Below are 14,800 nucleotides of genomic sequence, written 5' to 3'. Positions count from 1 at the left end.
GCTTATACCAACAAGTAACTGGGCTCTTGAAGCAACCATTATGATGGTGGCCTCAGCCTTTTCATTGTTGCCTGCGCAACAAAAAGGATTTCAGCGTTCCCTCCGGCGGGAATTTGTTTACTTATATTACCCCTCTCCGGTATGTATTTACTATTTACCATTTAGTTGAGATAGTCAATCAGTTACTGGAGAAAACTGGTCAATAAAGAATACAAAAAGAAGAAAAACTTCTAATTCATAACCGTCACTCGGCCTCTCCAGCAAAAACTAAAAACTCCTAAACCTCGAAGGGACGAGGCCTAATTTGACCACACCACTTTAAATACACCATTAAACGTCTAGTACCCATTCCTGAACACAGGAACCAGCCCCCGATGTTACACAGAACGTCCAGCCATAACAAGACATAAACACACTAACGCACCCCTGACATATAACCACCTTTCCTCCACCAGATGGGGATACAGAAACCTATTGTTGCTTTTGATCAGCCGATATCTCCACAGGAACGTGGAGAAATTTGAAGCATCACCGTCCCGAACATCCTGCCTTGCCTCAGTGCTCGGTGAGAGCATCAGAGGTGAAACCCCTGTTACCCAAACAAGCTGCCTGAGTAAGAACTGCACTCGTGAGCCTCCAGATGCTACATACCCCATCGCCATTGCATACTACTTAAAAGAATAACAAACCACCCAAAAGCTTTGTCCCTAAATCTGCAGCTTCAACTTCACCAGTAATCTCAAGCCTAGTCTGAGCCGTTGTTACCGTCTCCCGCCCTAAGACTCCCCCGTCGGTAGCACAGCATGGTCCTACTCTTTCGGAAGGACGCCCCCTCCCCTAGCCAGTCGACTCACCTTACCTTTTTCAAACGTAGCTTCCATTGCACTCCGTTGATATCATCCACGGGAGAGGGTACCCCTGTACTGCTTCAAGCGATGAACAGCAGCCAACTGCCCTCTTTTTAATTTGTATTTTGCCAGTATGACTCTCGACAACTCATTCTGCCCCACTTCCACCCGCCAATCGTATCAATCTCCATTTATTGTGGACGTGGCCAATAGATACCCATAACTCCTGCAATTTTTGACTTACTCTCCCATCCCATTCAAGGACTGCAAATGTCCTAACCACGTTGATTACCAGGAACTTTGCCCTTCTCTCGGCTGACGTTGCCCTGACGTGACGGTTTTTCATCTTAATATAATTTAAACTCTTTTCTAGAATTACGAAGGGAGGGCTAATTTTCAACTCAAAGCTGGCTTGCATCTCAATGCTCGTTCTTCAACGCAACATACCCCCTAAACAATTACCATGAAATTTCGAAAGAGAGTGAAAGAGCAAGGAAGCTCCGCAAGGTATTTTATATTACATGACAGGAACGTCAGAAGACGCGAGGGAAGTCCAACGTCGACCCAAAATTAAAAAATTCGCCTTCCCTTGACAGATGGCCAACACTCAAAGGGAAGGAGATTCAATTACAACAATCGAAAAAAAAAATTTCAGCTTCAGGCAGGAGGAAATGAGTAGCACCTTTGCCAAGCTCTTTTTCTTTCTGTTGCTATTGCTTTTACCGTCATCAAATTGTAGCGCGATAAGAGATGGAGAAGAGAAAGTTAACGGGGACGATCAATGTATAATGCGTTGTAACGCCCGGGGAGTTGCACACCAAATCCAATTAAGATTCAACCATTCGCATGGGAAAGTTACTCCCATAGATCTGGATGGTATGTATATATAGATATGTACTTCTATTTCGAAAATTCTGTCATTCATCTTGAGGTTTGACCTAAGGAAGATTACAGTGTTTCTAATTATTTGATTTGATTATTTCTTAGCGTCATCAAACTCCAATTATGTTAAGAATTAGTGGTCTATTTTAGTTAGTAATAATTTTTTTAATCAATTATGATTTTACCTTTCCTTCATCATTTAGTTTTGTTTCTAGGCTCTAGTAACCAAGATAACAATTTGCAGCTTAAGTTTAATTCAATATATTTTCTCCTGTAATTACATCTTCTATTCTTATATATATGCTACTGCTAGTATTCCAACTTGTAAGGTTGCTCTAAAATAGTGAAGGCTCATCATGTATTCTTTTCTACAAGAAATGACTTGCTACCAAAATGGTTCAAGCTTTAAAAGTACGTAGTATTTCTTTGTTGAATTAATGCATGTATGATTAAAGCAACAGATCTGACAACATGAAGCTGTTGAATATTGCAGAGTCTTATCAATCTTATGTGGCCATGAGGAATCTGACTTCACAAAATTTACCAATTCTTTGTACGGTCACAAATTATGAAGCTGCAATTACCGCTGCAATAAATGAGGTTACCAGAAGAACCAAAGCGACCGTACTTTGTGCTCTGCCTGCAAAGGCTAAATCAATAATGGAAAACGAATCGTCAACGAGTTACATTTCTCGTCATATGTATGAAATTACTCGCCAAATTGCTAGTGTAATTGGCAATTACCAGTGGTTGAAGCCTGGGACGTTTGTCGACGATGAGTCGGACAGGGTTAGTGATTTAGAAATCGTCACTTTCAACATGAATAGCCATCCAAAGCAAAATGCAGGTGGGATTATTCAAATGGCTGCTACTCTATCATTTTCGACATCCCGGCCACTTCAGTATTATACTGAGTTAACCATCGCCGTACCAGTAAGATCGATTCCCTGGCAGTTTGCCAACACAAGTCATGACGAGAACCACAGAGAAACGCAAATAACAGGGTTTTGGATTGATATCTTTAAAGCAGCTGTTGCAATGATGCCAGTCAATACCACTTACAAACTGGTTCCATTTTACGGTTCTGAGGATCAATTGCTGAAGGAAGTTGCTCACGAGGTTTGTTGTTCCTTATCCGTGCACTTCTCCAGCTGCTTATTGTTAGTGCTAACTGTACTGTGATGTAAACATGTAAGTAGATTTTAGCTCTACTATGACCAGAAGATGTAGGTGGAATTAATTAGAAAAATAAACTTACAAAAATATATGAACAGAAATCTAGTCCATGCATGCATTGGCTGCATTGCATGACACTCACATGCTTACTGACATTTCAGCAAAGCTGACTGAAACACACAAAACTAACTCCACAAGCTATCTGCACATGCATTGTGCTAGTTCATAATTCATGCAAGCTCTCAATCTCAGTAAATATATGAATAGATTAATCTCCAGCTAACATTTTCGAAAGTTTTTCTTAAAATGCTTTATAACGTGGTTATCCCCTATGAGGCTATGACCAAATCCAGTGAAAAAAGATCATATATGAAAATTGACAAAATATTATCGAACATCATTTGACTAATTGAAATTTGAACTTCTTTTTTGTACATTGAAGACTTTTGATGCAGCTGTTGGCTTAACAGTAATTAAAGAGGAACGGTCCCAGCTTGTAGAATTCTCATATCCCTATCTTGAAGTAGGACCGGTGATAGTGATGAGGAAAGATATTGAATTGAACCAAGTTTTTTCATTCATGAGCCCTTTCACCGATGAGATGTGGCTTACTTTGGCATTAATGACTGTCTTCACTGCTTTTGTTATTTGCTTAGTTGAACATAGAACTGGTAATGAATCTGGTGGTAACTTGCCTTCTAGACAAGTTGGAGCTTTCTTCTGGTTCTCTTTTGCGACTCTATTCTACGGAGGACATAGTAAGATAATCTATTTTTGGTTAATTTTAAATTTACGCATTTCACCTTGCCCTTGAGCATGTTTTTTATATGGAATTAACGTTGAGCACTACATTGTAGAATACAAGCACCTAGATCTAACCCCAAAGCTAATACTAGGGTCCTTAGCTGTCTTCTGGTTCTCTTTTGCGACTCTCTACACCTTGCTTTCTACTTCTTACATTATCTGCTGCCACATGACTTTTTTTTTTTTAAAGGTGGATTTTATTAGCCATACAGTCAATATGTCATTATTAGTCTCAAGCTGTAAATGCTAGAGACTCCTATTGGCATGAAACACCGACTTGGCAAAGAAACATACAAAGATAAGCTCTAGTTGTGGCAAAGACGCCACATGACTGAATTACTTGTGGACGAATAAAGGATGTCCAAGTTTGTTATACTATCATGGAAAGTAACTTTTTTGGGTAAATAGAAATAGGAACTTGTAGTTTTGCTTGAGGAGTGGAGCTCGCTCTTTCTGGTTCAATAGTGGATGTTCTAAAGGGGATGGCTAAGATAGCGGAGTTACTCTGTTTTGTATACTCTTGTTCGGGGAATCTGCTGCCTCTGTTTCTGAGTTATTATGGGACTGATTTTAATTTGGAATGGGACGATTTGGTCTTTGTTTTGTATTCAATTTTTTATGTCTAGTTCGTCGTTGCAATTGGGATTGAAAATTAATTTATGAAACGAAAAGTTTCGAATGTAAGTAAGAAAGGGAATAATTCAAGAATGAAGGAATGCTGATCAGTTATTCATAAACTGTTCATATTGCAGGAGAATCTGCCAGGAGCAGCTTGACTTATTTTGTGCTGGCCCCATGGTTAATCCTGATCCTGGTTGTCACTTCAACCTATACAGCAAGTTTTACTTCCATGATAACAAGCTCAGAGACTGAGCCATCTTATTTGGATATAGAAAATCTCAAGATAACAAATGCTATTATCGGTTGTGATGGAGACTCTATTATCTTCCGGTTTATAGTAGAGGTCTTAGGGTTCCAGCCAAATAATATCAAGAACATTGCTCAGTCTTCAATTGATGATTATGCCAAGGCTCTATCAAGTGGAAAGATAAAGGCTGCATTCCTTTTGACGCCTTATGCCGATGTTTTCCTTGCAAAATACTGCAAAGGCTTCACAACGTGGAGGCCATACCGTAATCTACGTGGTTCTATAGTTGTAATATCAACGATACCCTTCACTTCCACTATTGGTTTTGGTTATTTAGCCTTGTTTGTTGTTCAAGCTTTTGGACATGTCTTTTTACCATTTTTAGCTTTGTGTTATAGGTGTTTCCACGGGGTTCTTCTTTAGTTCCAGAGATGTCAGAGGCGATGCTTAGATTAATAAAGAGCGGAAAATTCAAGCAAATGCGGGAAGAAATGTTATCTTTTTCGGATTGTTCAAGTTCAACTATTGATGGCACCATGAAACGAGGAATAGGACCAGGGCCCTTCTCAGGTTTGTTTATTTTATCAGGCCTGGCATCTGCAATTGCAATGTTAATCACGGTCATTCGTCAGATGAAAATACGTTTGGAGAGCTGCATTCAGAGAATGTTGATGGGTAGAGGACTTTGGGTGTGGCTCACAACTCAGTTTTCTCGGAACCAGAGGAGAAATGAGCTTCAAATTCAATTATCAAGGATAAGCTCCCCCTCCCAAACACAAGGATCAGCGGCTCCTGGTACATTATTATAGTGTCCACTAAACCATCAAATTGGCATATCATAAAGGACGGGTTAGATTTCATTTCCATTCACTTTGATTAGAATAATTACATGAGTAGATAAGGTGACATGAGTTGCCACTTGACCTTAATACAAATGATAAAAGGTGGTGTGGAGTTTGTATCAAAGATACTAAGTATATACTCATAATTCTTTTGGTCAAAAAAAAAAACCATGAATTTTACTTAATAACATACAGTACTTACGAATTATTCCTCTTCTAGCGGAAAGTTTACTTCAACTCATCATTGGTTTATGTCTTAAGACAAAGTAATGGGTAAGCATAACAAAATTAAGGCAGTAAAATAAATCTATGAATTAAGGCATTCAAAGATTATAAAGTTGGCATATTGGCCAACATTAAGTTTGTTATATCCGATCTAGGGGATGAATAAAGAAGTGGACCATGTGAAGAAGAGAATAATTAGTACGAGGGTCAAGGGAAGAGGATTTGTGCATAGCCGGCGGTTCAGGCTGTACGGGCGAAACTGCTGGCCGTATGTATATCAGCAACCAATGAGAATGAATTCAAACGAGATAGTTTGCTAATATTAAATCAAGCATTGAAAGGTTTAGTGTTGACCCAAAATTAGTAAAACTGGCTTCGACAGTTCCAATTGAACCAGCACTTAAACCATCAACAGATATTCAACCAAAAGAAGAGAACTATCTGCTCTAGGCAGGAGGAAATGGGTAGCAATTTTGCTAAGCGTTTTATCACTCTTTTATTACTATTACCATCAATATCTTGCAATGAGGTAAGAAGTAAGGACGATGGAGAAGAGAAAGCAACTAAGAAATATACACGATGCTTTCTGTTGCCTTAACTACTCATACACCCCCAATGCACCTATCCTTCTACGAGTTTTACAGGAATATTACTCCAGCGGAAATGGATGGTAATACTTTTCCTTGTTTGGAAACTCAATGTATTCTCAATCTTCATATGCATCTAGATTATGCTTTTGATTAAGAATTAGTATAAGAAAATTTATTTATCATTCCAACTCCAATCAATCAAAATTGAAGTTGGCTCTTTGCCCATTGAAATTTTTTTCTGAAATCCAATGTTCAGTCATATTCGTTACATTGGCTGTATTGTGGATTAACGAGACTGTTTTTTATCAGTCTGTCAAATTTATAATATCACAGTGTTGAATGCAGACTATTATTTGACAACCAATTTGAATTCGAATCCCTTGGCAATTTCTTGCACGCTAGTAAGTTATGAATCTACATTGACTACTAAAAGGGGTAAGCGTAACAGAAAAAGCAAAAAAACAATACTTTGCAATATACGTGAATTCTCTAAAGTGACACCGGAACTAGTATGTTCAGCGGTTTGCATTGCTCCTCATATATTTGAAATTTTCCAGAATGTTGCTAAACAAATCAGCTTCTACCAGTGGAAAGAGTCTCCCCCAAAGAACATTGGAATTTGTTGTTTAGACATCGTTGCCTTCAACATAACAAGTCATCAATGGCAAAGTTTGAGCAGGCAATTTCAAATGACAGTGTTGAGTTTTAGGTTGACTAGAATTTTAGATTTCATTTGATTAGGATCCTTGTTTGTGTATAACATTGAGTAATTGTATGGTTTTAAAGTTTTTATTCCACACATCGAGTCCTAATCACATTTTACTTTATACTTTTATACTATAAAAGTATATCTCTAGGCTTTAGAATTACAAATAGTGCTTTGAGAGCTCTAAAGAGAGAACACCTTGTAACTCTGTCTTTTGCTCTAGGTGGAGCTAGAGTGGTTTGGGTGAGTGTTATTGGGAAGTTATTGAGAAAGAATGTGCAAGGGATCTTGGATTAGTTTGGGGAATCATAGAGATCAATTTATTGTACTTTAATTTCTAAATAATAGAAAGAACAATTTCACTCCGTGGATGTAGGTAAAAGGTCGAACCACGTAATTCTTGTATTTTTCTGTTTGCTTGATTTCTCTAAGTTTTATCTTTATTGATTCTTGGACAATTTTCACAACAACTGGTATCAGAGCTTTGGGTTCGGTAAATTCAAGATTCAACAAGAATGTCAAAAGTTACTAATTCTACAAATTTTTCAATTGAGAAGTTTGATGGGAAGACTAGTTTCACGCAGTGACAGAGAAGGATGAAAGATCTCCTTATGCAGCAAGGTTTAATGCGCTCCTTGTTAGGAAATGAGGAAGGACAACCAAATGACATGAAGGATGTTGAATGGGTAGAGTTAGAGCAAAGGTATGTGAGCACTATTTGGCTTTGCATTAGAGATAACGTGTTTAACTATGTTATTGATGAGGATTCTGCTCCAAGATTGTGGGCAAAGTTAGAGAAGATTTACTTGGCGAAAAGTTTTTCCAACAAGTTACAGCTTAGGCGAAAGTTGTATCACTTAAAGATGAAGCAGAATGGAGACCTTATGAAGCATATGAATGAATTCGATAGGATCATTGATCAGTTGAAGAAGGTTGATATGAAGGTGGAGGAAGAGGAAAAGGAACTGTTGTTCCTAGCTTCGCTTTCAGACTCCTATGAGGTATTTGTGGAACCTTTGATATGTGGGATGGATACAATAATGTTAGAATAAGCACAAGCAACGTTAATGTTTCTTGAAATTCGAAAGAAAAGTAAGGAAATGAGATAGAGATCCAAATGGCTTGGCATTGGTAACTGAGATTCGTAGGAAGAAGTCAACTAATAAGGGATCTAAAGGTGGCAAGTCTAGATCCAACAATATTCAATGTTTTCAATGCAAAGGGTATCAAAATGTTTGATGGGGTTATGAGCTCTTTGAGTGGTGTGGCCTATGTCCCAAAGATGCGTAAGAATCTAATATCATTGAACCTTTTAGACTCCAAAAGGTATGGATATTCTACTTGTGATGGAGTGGTAAAAGTCACACAAGGCAACATGGTCCTGATAAGGGGGAATTTGCATAATGGCTTGTATCGTCTAAAATGTGAGGCCTCGAAAGGATGGGAATAGTGCACAGGAGATGGTAGCCACCGAAGTGAGATTTCATTTGTCGAGGAGGTGATGGAAGGTTCCCATGGTGTAGGCGATGGTGAAAGGATGAAAAATCTTGTCAGTAATGAATTGGAAGGGTCATCGAGGTCCTTTTCCGAAGTCAATTAGTGCCATTGACTTGACAGCTACATAGGTGCATTGGTCGTTTTGTGGAATCGAGTGTTAGACCATACTTAATTCAGTATGTACAGTCGTGGTAATTATAAAAGCCAATGATTTGGAAAGTCTTGTGCTTAAAGAGTTGTTCAAGGTGTTAGAAAGTAGGTGGAGTTAGAAAATTGTAATTAGATGCAACTAGTGGAAAAGGTTTAAGGAGTTTGAATTCAAGTCAAAGGTGAAGATTTGTTGACTTTTAGGTTGACTAGAATTCTAAATCTCATTTGATTATGAGCCTTATTTGTATACAACATTGAGTAATTGTATGGTTTTAAACTTCCTATTTCACATCGAGTCCTAATTACATTCTACTTTGAACTTTTATATTATAAAAATTGATCTCTACGCTTTAGAATTGCAAGTAGTGCTTTGAGAGTTCTAGAGAGGGAACACCTTATAACTCTATCTTTTGCTTTAGGTGGAGTTAGAGTGGTTTGGGTGAGTGTTCTTAGAAAGTTATTGAGAAAGAGTGTGTAAGGGATCTTGGGTTGGTTTGAGGAACCATAGAGGTAAATTTATTGTATTTTAATTTCTCAATAATAGAAAGAACAGTTTCACTCCGTGAACGTAAGCAAAAGACCGAACCACGTAAATTCTTATATTTTTTTATTTACTTGATTTTTTTGAATTTTATCTTTGTTGATTTTTGGACAATTTTCACAACAGACAGGCACTCTTATCATTTTCAAACTTTCTACAGCGTTCTAGAGTTTTCAGCGTCGTGGTTCTAGTAAGATCAACTTTCAGGCAGTTTGTGAACACAAGTCATGACGAGAACCAGAAGAAACCACACATGCAAGGGATTTCGATCGATGTTTTTAAAGCTACCGTTGCAGTTCTACCGTACCATTTCACTTACAAACTGTTTCCATTTTATGGATCTTGTGATCAATTTGTGGAGGAAGTTGCCTGTAAGGTCAGTATCAATTTTCTTTCCAGCTTTCTTATTTTTCGTCCTGAAAAGAAGATTTGATAGAGAATTAATCCATGATGGGCCCTTTGTGGCCTGGAAGTCAAAGCCAAATATGGCAGAGGCAAGACAAACATTACTCTACATTCTATGTCCTAAAACCCTTTCTCTGTTTCAATTAATCATTATTCTTCTACCAAGAAAAATTTTTAAATAACCAATAACATCAAGAATTACAGAGTAAGACTGATGAGATTTTGTATGTATGGCCAAGACCTTTGATGCAGCTGTTGGCGGTATAGTAATAACAGCAGACCGCTCTCACATTGTAGAATTCTCGCAGCCCTATGCTGAATTAAGGATGGTGATGGTGGTAAAGAAAAAAGACAATGGATTGAACAGAGTTTTGTGGTTCATGAGCCCCTTTTCTCGAGAGATGTGGCTTGCAATGGCGGCTATGGCTGTCTTCACTGGTCTTGCTATCTGGTTCATTGAACTTAGAACCTGCAATGAATCGACTGATTCACCTTCAAGACAAGTTGGAGCTGTGTTCTACTTCCCTTTTGCTTTCCTCTTCAATGAACACAGTAAGATGGCATCTGATGTATGGTACAATCAAATGTAAAGATATTTAAAGAGTAAAGAAGAAAATACAATTGGGCTAAGGATAGCAATTGTGGAAAAAACAAAGAAGTTTAGAGGACATTAATTGAGAGGGCAAGAACCCGATTACAATTATATACGCTGCAAAGAAAGGTATTGTTGATTTAACACCTAAAAAAACTTTCACCATCTTCGATTTGCAGGACCGAGAAACAGATTGTCTTATTTACTGCTGGTTCCATGGTTACAATTGACCATGATTGGCACTATGGCCTTTACCGCCAGACCTAGCTCTATGGTAACAAGTTCACAAGTTGAGCCATGTGGATTAGATGTTGATTCGCTCACGAGGACAAACATCGAATCAGTTGATGACTATGAGAAAGCTTTGTCGGGTGGAAATATAAAGGCTGCATTCTTGTTGACACCTCGCGCCGAAGTCTTCCTCGCGAAATACTTGCAAGGACTTTACCAAGTCGGGACCCGCCTACGATCTGGGCAGTTTTGGATTTGTAATCTAAGTGACACTCCTTTGGTTAATATCCTAACTTCGAGGTGATCTGCATCTGTTTCTTACAATGTTTTAGTATGTAGGTGTTTCAACGATCTTCTCGATTGGCGTCAGATATGTCAGAGGCGATTCTTAACTTAAAGCAGGCAGGGGAATTGCAGCAATTGGGGGAAGATACGCTTTCCTTTTCAGATTGTTCAAATTGGACATCTGATCAAACTGTTACTACCATCCCAGGAATTGCACCAGGGCCCTTTACAGGTTTGTTCATTTTCTCAGGAGGCGCTTCTGCCAGTGTATTATTAATCACAGTCATTCGTGTCTTGAAAAGACGTATGGAGAGCTGCATTCAGAGACTGCTGAAGGGTGGAGGACTTTGGATGTGGTTGACAACTGTCTTCTTCTCTCATTACCAGAGGCGAAACCATCAGCTCCAAATTTCACCAATAACTTCCACTTCCCAAGTTCAACCTATCAACAACTCCTAGTACCTTTCCCTGTCTGTCAAGTCATCAAATCAAGCCAACATTTGCCAGAGAATTTTTCCAGCATCATTAGTAATTTTCACTAATTTCAGCCATCATTAATACGAGTGTGAGTGTCATTTATTAGGAAGAAGTGGAATATTGCCAGGAATTATTATTAATTAATGTATGCATGAAGAAAATAAAGAAAGAAAAAAAATATAAATCTAGTAATGTGCTAAACCATGATACCACTAAAACAAACAAATATATGGATTTTTTTATAAAAATTAATTTGTTACCCTATTGGGTTAGCCGACCAAAGATAAGAAATGGGGTATGTTGATATCGATGACCCCTTCACGAGTAAAACAATCATAGTCTACTTGACCATGTCTTGCATGTAATAATATTAATTAAGATATTGCTGACCATACGATGTTAACATATATGGTCCAAAATCATGATGTATTGTGGCAGCAAATGGCACCCGCCTTAAATGATGTTGTTGCCAAAACCATCCAAAATCATGACAAGAAGGTCAGGCTCCGGTTCAAATTCTCTCTTATTACCAGACCTTCCTAGATACCTTAATAGGCTACACAAATATTTAGTGCTACAATACATTTTTTGGAAACTCTCTTTTGTCTATGATTTTTATTCAAAAAAATTATCACGAACTATTTGCAAATAGTAATATTAAGTATATTATATGTTAACGTAAATGATGACATTTTGTATAAAAGGTAGCTTTGGGTATTAGTAATGTCTCATTGGACAATGAACTCTCGTTAGAGTTGAAGAGGATGTTACAATTTCCAAAATAAACCTTAAATCTTTTATCAATTTGTATTAAAATTCAACTGAATATTTAATTATTCATCCACTTTCAACTTACGAGATGAATAAAACCGTAAAATTTTTCAAGTTAAAGTGAACAAAAGAATTAAGTACCCTGATTTTAGACTAGCAATGGTTTTTACTGTGAGATATAATTAGTAATTCTACCAGTTTTGCTTCAGATTCTTATAACTAATCACTAAGACCCACTTATTTATGGTCAATAATGAATAATCAACACATTTTTACCATTCATTAAGGTTTTAACAATAATTGAGATTTGAAATCTCTCTCTCTCCTCCCCGACAATTCAAATCTTGAATGCGTATAATATTTTTTTTTGAATCAGTAAATACTTAGATTCATTTATATTTTTTATAAATGACTCCCTTGGGAGATTATATATACACTACTATTATTTATTTATACACAACAATAAGGGCATGATTGACGATGGACCTTGAAAACCTTGTCAAAATCATCTTTTTTACTTTGAAAAACATATATGGCCCCTGATATTGGGTCTTGGCTTGGGCCAACCAAACCAAGTCTTTATGTTTTCATTAATCCACTCTGAAAATACCTTAATTTGTTTGTTTCGTCCCATTAAACAAAATTTCAGTGCCGGCAATCACGCTGCCAGCAAGCAACATAAGAACCCAATCATTTTATGACAATAAAGAATTGGTATTGCCAAGTTGCCACTAAACTATCTATTTGCCTGACGGAAAGCCGCCGCCAGACCCTCTTCTTCCACATTGAAACTTGATATTAAAATGCAATAAAAAAGATTGCTTATTCAGTTATTATAATCTATAATTAATAATATGTGATAAGCTCGAACTTAAAATAAAGTTGACAATTTTTAAATATTTTTTCCATAGGGCAAAGCATCCTAGTGGCATATGCTCGGTCGGAATTATTCATAGTGGGGGTGGGCTTAGAGTTCAAGTCATAGTATAAGGCTTGTTGTGACCGGCAACCAACTAATTAAGCAAAAGGAAGAAACGGGTCCCTTTCTCTTTTTCTCCTTCGGTCTCAAGATCATTAAAATGATGTCAATTTGATGTGATCTGTGTCTAAAGCCTCCGTTCCTGGATATGATTCAACTTAATTTGGTCTCTCTTTGGGTCTAATTTATTGAGGCTTTTAGGGACAAAATTTCCAATTTTAATATATTCACGTTGGAATATGAAAATACATGCATCATTGATTATGCATGGGCTAATTAATATACATCAATTCAATTAAATGATAATTCAAAATTTTAGAATTTTTGGAAGTACCCTTTTTTTATTTGTAAATAAATTTAAACAAACTTAAACTACACTTAGAATATTTTTTTTAATTATGATAACATAGTAACAGGACATTTTTCACCATCTACATTTACACCACATCAACATCATGTAACATAAAAAATAATAAATATTATTTTACTTAATAATAATTTATCAACTATTAATTATAAAAATATATTTAAATCAAAATAAAAATATAAAGATTTGATTTAATAAAATAAAAAATAAAAATTTATTTAAATATTTTTAGATTATGTAAAAAAAATTTAAAACATTATACCTTTTTTCACTATTCATATATAATTGACCTTAGTTTAATTACATCTTAGCAAGGAAGCAAAGACTTTCTCATTCTTCATCATCATGGTACATTGTTTTCTCACATTAATTTTCGCCGAAAGATCCTTGCCTTTGATTACTTTAGTGGATTGACCCTTGAGGGAAGGTATTTGTTAAATTTGTCGATTAGCACCATTACCGCGTATTAGATTAGACTTGGAGAATAAGAAAGAATAAAGGGTCAGTCCTGAAACTTTGGGTGGATTACCTGCAAGTCTCTTTGAACATTGCATTTTTTACTTTGATCAATATTTCCATAAGCAGAACCTTCCATTCAAATGCCTGCTTGAAGAATAAACAATCCCTCTACAAAGTCCTTCGTCTGCTTCAGGTAAATGAAAATGAAACCTCAAAGCAAATGCCGGCCGGTCACTGTTCAGAAACCAGGAGGAATGAAAAAGCTTAAAAAGGCTTTGTAATGATTTCGGGACACCTTTTTCTTGCAACTATTTCCCATTCTATTGACCATTGAATCTTGAATAAAAGTTAAAAATGGAAGTAATTTAAGTTCCCATAAATTAGTTTGCTTAGGTTATAAGGATACGTTTGGTTGACGGAATAGATAGGAATAAAATAGAATAATTATTATGTGAGAATAGAATGAGGTGAGAATAGAATAAAATACTTATTACTTAGTTTGGTATAACAAAGAGAATAGGACATGAATAATATTATGACTTATTGTAGTATTTGGTTGGTAACAATAATTTTAGAATAAGAAAGGAATAAAAAATAAAAAGACAAAAACACATTTTATTATTTATATGATATTTTATTTTTATTAGATTTTTTTAAATATTAATAATCTAGAATTTAATTAAAATATGAATAATTAATAATTTAAATATTAATATTTAATTTAATTTAAATATTATTATGATTAATTTTTATTTTATTTTTAAAATATTAATAATTGATAATTTATTTAAAATATTAATAATTGATAATTTTAATATTAATATTTATTTATAATTTAATTATTTATATTTTAAATATTAATATTTTATTTTATTTAAATATTATGATGATCAATTATTTTATTTTATTTTATTTTTGAAAATTAATAATTGATTATTTATTTAAAATATTAATAATAGATAATTTAAATATTAATATTTTATTTAATTTAAATATTATTATGATTAATTTTATATTTTATTTTTTAAATATTAATAATTGGTAATTTATTTAAAATATTAATAATTGATGATTTAATTATTAATATTGTTTATCTAATTTAAAT

The 14,800-nt window shown here is 35.5% G+C and overlaps 2 protein-coding genes across 2 annotated transcripts; both read left to right on the top strand.

Annotated features, from left to right (window-relative positions):
• LOC18611125 (glutamate receptor 3.5) lies at window positions 81-5,609 on the top strand. Its single transcript, XM_007047191.2, has 5 exons — window positions 81-1,724; window positions 2,224-2,849; window positions 3,349-3,664; window positions 4,463-4,866; window positions 4,977-5,609. The coding sequence occupies exons 1-5, from the start codon at window positions 1,445-1,447 to the stop codon at window positions 5,385-5,387; spliced, it is 2,037 nt and encodes a 678-aa protein (XP_007047253.2). The 5' UTR covers window positions 81-1,444; the 3' UTR covers window positions 5,388-5,609.
• LOC108661072 (glutamate receptor 3.2-like) lies at window positions 7,538-11,101 on the top strand. The gene is made up of 6 exons (XM_018116756.1): window positions 7,538-7,942; window positions 8,164-8,267; window positions 9,256-9,505; window positions 9,774-10,086; window positions 10,306-10,637; window positions 10,697-11,101. Exons 1-6 carry the CDS (start codon window positions 7,538-7,540, stop codon window positions 11,099-11,101), a joined length of 1,809 nt encoding a protein of 602 aa, XP_017972245.1.

Source organism: Theobroma cacao, chromosome 1 (genome assembly GCF_000208745.1).
Source record: "Theobroma cacao cultivar B97-61/B2 chromosome 1, Criollo_cocoa_genome_V2, whole genome shotgun sequence".
NCBI classification, from domain to species: domain Eukaryota; kingdom Viridiplantae; phylum Streptophyta; class Magnoliopsida; order Malvales; family Malvaceae; genus Theobroma; species Theobroma cacao.
This window is presented reverse-complemented; position numbering and strand designations above follow the sequence as displayed.